Below are 9337 nucleotides of genomic sequence, written 5' to 3'. Positions count from 1 at the left end.
CATCATTCCTGTGTCTAGTTCGACAATAAAACAATTACTACATGGCTCTACTAGCTGCTTATTCACACAGGGATTTTTCTCTTCCTTGTGTTACGTGTGTTTGTTCAACCACATACATCAGCAGAACGTTGGACCTAAAAGCATGCAGGAAAGGAAGAGGTTAACTCACCGAGTCCCTGCTGTCGCCATCAGCGTGCTGTCTGCACCGAGCTCCTCTCTGACACGTTCTTCATGGATGTACAGATGTTTGTACTCAGTACCAGGACAGCTTACCGTAACCCCAAACCCTCCACGTTGATTATTATAAATGGATAACAGGCTGCGCCGTGACGCCTCTTGTCACAAACAGCCTTTTGTTTTAACATCAGATTTGTGCCGCTGTCTTGTAAGTCTCTGTGCGTCTCATAACGCTGATGACACGAAGCCAATTTATTTTGGTTATTTATTTATTTTTTTAACACAAACAAGAGTCATGCAAGAACAAACAAAAGACTGACTGTCTTATGCCGCCGTACGTGGAGCTTTTTTTTTTTTGTCTGTTGTGACAAGATGACTTGTTTTAGAGCTTGCATATGAAGCAATATGCCTATGCTATTTATTTGCAACATACTAATAAATGTGCAGTGACTTGATGCAGATGTGGAAACGGTGCAGGAGTTGCAGCATGGATTCCCTTACTGTAATTACACAAATCGCATCTGAAATACACTGAAGTGTAAAGCAATCAGATCAATAGTTTGATAAAGGATTAATCAAATGTCTTCTAGTTGTGGTATTTTTTTATTTTTGTAAAGCTGTAATTAAGCAATTTAATCAGATTCCATCCTAAATTGAATAAAATCAACAGCATTAAATAGTTATTTTCTCAATTTCCAACATTTTAAAATTTTTCTCAAAACCAGATTTCCTTTGTCAATCCCAGAAATCTTAATAGGTTTGCACTAATCACCTAAAAAAACAACGAGAATCTCTCTCTCTCTCTTAGAAGTGGGATTATTATTGTTTGCACTAAATTGCGACATTGTGCTGTACTGTAATTTTACAGATGGTAATTTACAGCTTGTTAATTAAAACGTGCTGTCAATCTTTAATTCGTCTGTATTTATAGAGCTTTTTTTCCCCATGTACCATAAAGAAAAGACAAAGTGCTTTACATAAGCTATGCCAGGAGGCAATGACAACTAAATTATGAGAATATATATATATATATATATATATATATATATATATATATGTAAAAGCAAGTAACCTTTTAATATATGCAAAAATAATGGATCTATAAAACTGCTTAGTGTGTGGTTGATGGCTGTGGGAATGTGAAAATGTATGTTGAATTTATGCCTAAATATTTCACTGATCTCTGATCAGTGGCTCCTACTGCTGTTGCTGTTCTGTGTAGCACAGAGGCACCTTAATAGAGACATATCGAGGCATGGGAGTAATGTCTAAAAGCTGCGACTTTCCATTCTCATATAATTTATTAGTGAGAATCTCACAGCAAGGTCAACTGTGCAAGATTGGTTATAACTTTTACTAAAACTGTCCTTGATCAATACAAAGACCTTGGAATGTAATTCTTTTGTCAGTTGTTATTGCAAGGTTTAAAATTAACTTTGATGTTTGATTTTGGAGGTATAGGACTTTGCAGAGTTTTGGAGATATACACCAATGTAACATACTGTCTCAGTGCAATGAAATCCAGTTTTTACCCAGTTTGGTAGAAGTAGGAGCCATTTTGACTGTTTTTCCAACACGTTGGGTCATGCCAAAGCAAAGTTATGTAGATGAAGTACAAAGCACATTGCAGAAGCAATCATAATCAGGAATCTCAATCACTTTATAGCCATAAAACTATGTATTTTATTGGGATTGCAAGTGATGAACCAAGAAAAAGTGGCTTGTAATTGTGAGATGGGGGAATAGTGGTTTATTTTTAGATATTTTTTTTTTTTTTTTTTTTTTTTTTTACAAATAGATTCTAAAAGTGTTCAACCAGTCAGTACTTTATTATAGTATTACTCATTTACATGTTTCTAACAAAGAAATGTTCCTGACCAGACATTGCCTGTAACAGAAACAGAAATTTGAAGTTAACAAAAAATAAATTATTGAATTCTTGTATTGAAAATCAAGTGTTGTTCCAAGACTCTATTAAACAGGTGACCAATGAGGTCATTTGGTTGCACTAGATTTTATTTGGGTGTATTGGAGAAAATGTATTTATTTATTTATTTCCATAAAAAATGTTTGGAAGGTCGTTAGACAAAGATTTAAGTTTGCTACTACTATTTGAAGTCATATTGTAAAAAAAAAAAAAAAAAAAGTCTATGTGAATGAGGGCTGGAAGTCGTTCCTTCAATCTGATGTTTTTATGCAGATATCTACCTCATCTAGAAGCCATCGGTTTATTTAGTTGTCGTTTAACATGAGTTAACTTTCCGCGTGTCGTACATGAGCAATACATTGTTATGTACGTCTTGCTGCAGCTTCCCATGCCACCCAGACACAACAAGCATGCTGCAAGGCACTAGAACTTCATTGTTTCTTGAGAGAAATGCCTCAGGCTAGTGTTTAAGAGCTGCGTGGGGTGGGAGCATGTCGACTTAAATACCTTCAGTGGAGACATGTCATGGCCTCTTTTATCAGCTACTAGCTGAACTATAAAGCTCAGCCCTGTGTATTACTATAAAGTCAAAACTGGCATTTTAAAAAAAAAACAAACAAAAAAAACGTTTTATTCTTATCCTTCTGATGGGGGATTATGCTTGAATTTTAAATGCCTCACACCAGCTTAAATTTTAAAAAGCTCACCTTTTTAAAAACTGAATAAGAGTCACACCAGTCATACTGGTGAAAGGAGCCACCGCCTTTTCTCGACCGTCGAGCTGAACTCTCGCGGGTTAACAACTTGAAAAGTAAGATCTTTTAGAAAATACAGGTAAAGAATACAAAAAAGGAAATGTTCATTATGATTTAGAACACTAAACGTTTTTAGTTCAGATGGTGTTTTGAAGAAATAAAATAAAAATCACTGTTTACATTTTATGTTACTTTTATAACTAGAAAGTATCAAATAGAAGAGTCGTATTTATTGTGGTACAATTTTTGCAACATTTTAAAACTTAATATATATCTGTTGGACAAGTATGACTATTACGAGTATCATAATAATGCAAAATTACACAAATCAGTTATTATATTGCAGGAATAAAGTAATATAACTGATTACTGCAGTTTTGTTCTTGGCATTAATTCCATGTCATTTTGTTTGATGTAAGCCTACCTGTTTAAAATTGGTCACCCTTTTTGTGAGATATTTGTGGGGGAAAAAAAAAAAAATCTACATCAGCCACTCAGAAAAAGAAAAGCTAACAGCTGACATGCTGGGCCATTTTACAAAATTTAATATTCATTTTTATAACAGTGGTAAAAGGCTTAAGAAAATTATTTAGCGAAAATCTGCTGAATTTAGAGTCACTTGTTTAAAGGTAGAACGTTTTGTACTTCTGCAGTTTACAGGGCAACATAGAAATAAATGAATAAGGAAAAGACACTGGAGGTTTTTAGCTTTAAAAGCATGAACGTATTTTCCTGTCATATGTAGCCAAACAGCCTCATTGTGGAAGCAGAATAGTTATTATTTAAAGCTCTCTGCGAGTTTCCCCAACATATTTAAAAAAAAAAGAAATTAGGATGTTTTATTTGTTGCTGAAAACATAGATCGATGAAGAAGGGGTAAGTTAACAGCAAATAAATGGATTTTTGAAATTTACTATTCCAGCTAAGCATATCACCTAACTCAACTTTAGTTTTAACATGATTAAAAAAATATTAACAAAAAGCTCAAGTCAGACTGGCATTCACTAACATCTTACTAAATGTACTTTAAACTAATTTTATTATAGAACATTTTGAAAATGTAACTTTTTTAAGCGTGGGTATGCCTTGATACAGACAATTTACTCATACCCAGTAAGAAGATATCAAATTAAGAGAAGAGAGAAGGCATGTCCTGAAACACATCCTCAACAAGGTGGATGTGTAACGTTGTTGCAGATAAAGTTGATGAGATGGATTCAAAGTGTTTGTGGCATTGCATCAGGTTGACAGATGACATTGTGATTGGTAGCTACAGTATGGAGCACAAGTAAGCGACCTTGGAAAGTCGGAGGTATCCTGCGGCTTGATGAGGAATGAACGTCTGAAAACCGAATGCAGACCGTCTGTGCTGGACTGAGAAGCTGTTGAGATTTTGCATTGAAAGCGACAAAACCTGACAGGTTTAAAACCTAGAGTAAATTGTTTTGGAGGTAAAATTGTGGAGGCACGGCTTAGATAGTTTAGGCATTTGCGTAGGAGGAACAATGGATCCTTAACAAGGCAATTTAACGTGTTCGTGTGACAGACGAAATTGTTAGAGACGGTGAGATGATAGACTGTGGGCCACCAATTGACTTTGGCCATTTATTTGATTGTCACATCATTTTAAGAATCACAGCACACTGTAGTTTATTCCAGGACATGATGTTTATTTTACAACTAAGGATAAAAGGATGCCATTTAGAATAACTGGTCATGACAAAAAAACCTGGGAGTTTTGAGAGCAAATTTCTTTTTTCAAGCTTATGTACAGTCATGGACATCACATCAGATGCCGTTAACTTCATTTTATATAAACCACGTTGAGCGACCAACAATTCACTGAAAAAAATGGACATTTTTGGTCCAACAATATTCCGTAGCTTTACACCCACACCCCTGAACTGGTCTAGAAAATAACACTGTAAAAATGCACAGAGTACAAATAATACTGAACTTGTAAGTAGCAAGATATGCCAACATACATTTTTTTTTTTTGATTATTTACACATTAAATTTTCAACTTCGTTAACTTTACAAGCTTAGCTCCTTCATGATAAATTGGCGGACTACTTAGTAAGTACTGTACATGTTAAAAAGAGAACATTAAAATATTTTTTTAATTGAGGAAAAACAGGCATTTGTAATATATCTGTGGTATAATGGCAAACAATAATACAGTGTGATTAAGGGCCTTAAAAACCAAACTTGATCTTTTTTTTTTTTTTATTTTCCATCAAATTTTTCTTCATTGGTTCACACTCACTGAAAGTGCAGAAACATTTTAGAATACCATCCAACTTTAGACAAGTATCTTTTTCCCCAAACTTTGTTCAACAGGGACATCAGTCAAGTCATTCTGAATAAGATGCAACCAGACTTACTGTACCCAATGCTTTACATGAAAACATGCACAGCTTCATAAATAATATGCAAGTAATGGTGAAATATATTCATTCAAAAACAATTCTTCAGAAACAGTGATGAACACAAGAGCATGGGTCAGTTTCAAAACAACAGACGGCTGTGAAAGGCTCAGATAAAATGCAGTGCATTGATGAAGCAACAATCACTCAATGACTGTATAGTGCCATGTTTGTTGCACCAATCTGTAGAGTCGTGTCAGTGAAAATAGAACCTTTACAATCTGTTTTTTTTTTTTTTGAGCTGCTTCACTGAAAGCGCTATTAATTCAAAACATACCAAATGATTAGAACTAGAATATGAGGTATGAAACCTCATGTTTGTGTTAAGAGTTGTGGCACTATCTGTGTTGACAGATCGAGACTTGGGAGATTTAGTGCAACAGAAATCTGTCAAATTATCACTGATTTCACTGTTTATCTAACTTTTCAAGTTCTTTCACAAAGATGAGATGGTCCTCCGGCGACTTTCCGTGCGTTTTACAAAGGTGCAATTTGATTGCATGTTTACTCACAAATGTCCGGTTGCACAGTTTACACTGATATGCTGAGCCAGAGTCATCTTCAGTAAGTCCAGAGGACGTAAACGTCTTGTCCTCAATTCTGCTCACTGCCTGCTGCTCAAGTAAGTCTACGGAAAGCTTGGAGAGATCCTTTAGGGTGAATCCCAGGTGGGATTCCAAATGGTTAATGTAGGACGAGGGAGTCCTGAACTGGGAAGCACAGTCACTACACAAAAACAGAGGTTGGCCGGAATCAATGTTTTTGAGGAATTTTGTTCCGCCTGTCCTCTTTAACTGGTATTTTACATTGGCCAGCCAATGTGAGATAGTGGTCATGGAAAGACCAGTGAATTTACAGATGTGGACTCTCTCTTGGGGTCCCAAGTCACTAATTATGAACTTTCCCTCAGGTGTCTCTCGAAGACTAGAAGCAAACTGAGCCTGAAGAATCAGGAGGTGCTGGGGATTCCAGTTCGACTGTCGGCCTTTCCTTCTTTGGATAGGAGACAGCTCCTCCATGCTGTCGTCAAAAGTAAAGCCATCCATGTCGGATTTCTCCGAGACGGAGGACGGCGTAGTAGACTTTGGTGTCAAACGGCCTGTGAGATTTTTAACCATGTCTGAAATATCCATCAAAGCATTTTCTCGAAGAGGCGGAGATGATGATGATGACGATGAGAAATTTCTAAAAGCTGCTTTGACACTATTTGTGTTACTATTGTTTGGTGTTGTAGGACTAGCTTTAGCTGAACTGATATTGCTGCTGCTTTTGGATTTTGTCAAGTCAATGGGCTGATCATATTCATCGTTACGATGTTGACTCGCCGGCTCTGCTTGCTTACTCTGGGCGTAACTGCTCATCTTATAAAGCATTGCGAATGGGTCCACAGAGGGTCTGGGAACTTTTGTAGCTTTCCCCAAGTGGTTGTTCATGACAGACTGCAAAGCACTGAGAGGGCTGATGAGAGGTTGCTCAGACAAGTGATCGGTGATAATGCTGAGGCTACTGCAGCCATTGCTACCTGTTTTTTGTGGTGAGTCATGCCCAGCTTTGATCTTTACTTCTGTTTTGGGCTCAGGTAGCTCTTCTTTACCTTTTAGATCAATAGGGATTTCAACTGTAGAGCTTTGCATTACTTTTGACAGAGCTTCTGCACTGGCCTTGGGATTTTGCAGTGGTGACTTTGCAGACATGCACTTACTCTCACACGGTTTGTCTTCTTTTCCGTCATTGGTGGAACCACTCCTTGTCACTTTTTCCACCAGCTCCTCCATAGCCAACACATTGCTTTTGTGGCTAAGAGGTGGAGAGGGGCTATTTGGTGAATGGATCAGAGAACCCATGTCGGAGGACATTACCTTCAAACTGGAACTACTGAACAGAGGTTGAACTGATGCACAAGAGGGCAAATTAGACTTCAGGGATCCATGGAGCTGATAAGCAGCGTGAATGCTGGGGTATCCGCCCCATGTTGGTGCTCCAGTTTGGGCCTTGCTGATTGCACTTGAGACTGTATTTTCCAAAGACTTTAATATGTCTAAGCCACCCTTAGGTGTTTCCTCCAAGTCCTCTTCTGTAAGATACTGATAAGATCGGGTCTTTACAGGCTTCTCAGTAGGGTCTTCTTTTTCCTCTTTAATTTTTTTCTCAGGTTCTCTCACTTCAAACTTCTCTTCCTCTGTCTCGTCATCTCTCTTTTCTTCACTTCTGTCTTCCGGGCTGCAGGGCTGCAACGGGGAGTCCGGCTGTGGCTTACCGTTGGGTGCCGGGAGACGTTTCGTGGTAGGAGGCAAAGGAATTGACTGAATTTTCTCCTCGATAACAGGATCCAAAACTAACTGCTTGCCTTTTTTAGAGGCTGAATTTGTAACTTTCAGAAAGTGTCCTGTGACCATCATGTGGGCTGTCAACTGTTGTAGTGTGTCGTGGGAGCTTCCACATTCCATGCATTTGAGAATTTGTGCCTTTCGTGCCTCAAACTGCCAGGTATAACTGGCACCATTTTGGTAGCCATATCGATTGTTAGGAGTGACGTAGGGATTAGCTGCTTTTTGGTCTTTTGGAGAGTCTCCTAGGAATATACCCGAAGACACAGACTCTGGTGAGCTTGGAGACATCAGGTCCTGAAATGCTCTTTTTTTGGTCGGGGGCACCAGTTTCGAGGTAAGGGCTGGCATTGGTTCTTTTAGAGGCACTTTCTGATAGTGTTTTGTTTTTATCATGTGAACACTAAGATCTTGCAAGGATTCAAAAGAGTGGCCACAGTACATGCATTTAAGAACTTTCTGGGCATCTTCTTTGCCTTCCATCTCCAACAAAGAACGCTTGCGCGGCTTGGACCACTTCTTGCTCCGATCATCCTCTGGATCCTTGTTGTCATCGCGGTAGTGGCCGGTCTCGTTCATGTGCACAGTCAGACCAACTAAGGTGTCATAGGCGGCACTACAGTCCTTACACCGAAATTTGCTGGCTCCAGTAAAAACCGGCCCATACAGTTTGTTGTTCTGCCTGTAAAGCTGCACGGTGCTGAAGAGGCTTGGCTCAGGGAGAAGTTGGTACGGATTTTGCTGAAGAGTTTTAGCCAAAGCTGCCTGATGCCAGTCGTATGCTAATCCTCCAGTGCTTGCAGAGCTGATGCCAGTGTTGCTGTTGCTCGATACTGTTTTTGCGGTTGTGCTGCTGCTGTTTAAGTGAGTGGTGACTGGGGTGTCGCTACATCTGCTCTTCGCATGGCTGTTGCTAGAACTGTGACTATTCAGGAACCCATTGCTGCCTTTGTAGCTGCTACCACTCCCATTGCTAGCTGCCAAATTGTTCCCTTGTTTACTTTTAAGCATGTCCAGGGCAATACTGGACCAGGAGGCATCTGAAATCAAGTTTGCATAGACGGCTTTCATTTTTGTCAGACTGTCCTGGAGAGAGAGGCCATTTATCGACTCAGTACCTTCACCAAGCTTTTCCTCTAGCTTTTCCTGATCGCTGGAGGAGGAAGCAGTGGTCTTAAGGTCCACCAGTTGGTCACTGGTGGTACTGAGTGGCGAAGCATATCCAGCATCTTGGTTAGTGCCATTGCTAAGTGGAGAGTTCTGGCAGCTATAATGCTCTCTCGGCTCCTCGTCGTCATTAAAGAGAAACTCTGCATCTTGACCATCGAGGGAAAGGCCATCGTCCAGGAGGTGCTCTTCTTCATCAGTTTTCCCTGTTTTAAACTCATCCTCTGGTCCATAAGCTGCAAGACAAATAAGAGGGAAGAAGGATATTAGATGCTAATATTTTTGACAAGAACACCCTGAGTGGGTGGTGGAGGCAATAATCCTAAAATCGAAAAAGGTTTGTGATAATAAAGTGGCAAACATCCACAACTTGACAATGACCTTTAACCCTCTTCACTCCTCTCTATAACTAAAACATTATGAACAAAATATTTTTTTTAAATTATGTTTTAGTTATTAAATTTGTCTGAGTAAAGGAGTGCAATAACATTCTTCTGTTTATTCAAAAAAGCAAATAACATAATTGTTCTACTTTAAAGAAAATTTGTCATTGACTCA

General features: G+C 38.7%; 1 protein-coding gene across 2 annotated transcripts in view; it reads right to left on the bottom strand.

Annotated features, from left to right (window-relative positions):
- Positions 1 to 5509: 5509 nt before the first annotated feature.
- LOC106945149 (teashirt homolog 1-like) overlaps positions 5510 to 9337 on the bottom strand; it is a 202801-nt gene continuing 198973 nt past the window's right edge. For both annotated transcript variants that reach the window (XM_015028611.1, XM_015028610.1), the window contains one exon: positions 5510 to 9015. In XM_015028611.1, coding sequence (XP_014884097.1) covers positions 5693 to 9015 — 3323 coding nt within the window. In that variant the 3' untranslated portion in view covers positions 5510 to 5692. The remainder of the gene's footprint in view (positions 9016 to 9337) is intronic.

This window comes from Poecilia latipinna, unplaced genomic scaffold (genome assembly GCF_001443285.1).
Source record: "Poecilia latipinna isolate Pla-1442-1.1 unplaced genomic scaffold, P_latipinna-1.0 Scaffold130, whole genome shotgun sequence".
Lineage (NCBI taxonomy): Eukaryota > Metazoa > Chordata > Actinopteri > Cyprinodontiformes > Poeciliidae > Poecilia > Poecilia latipinna.
This window is presented reverse-complemented; position numbering and strand designations above follow the sequence as displayed.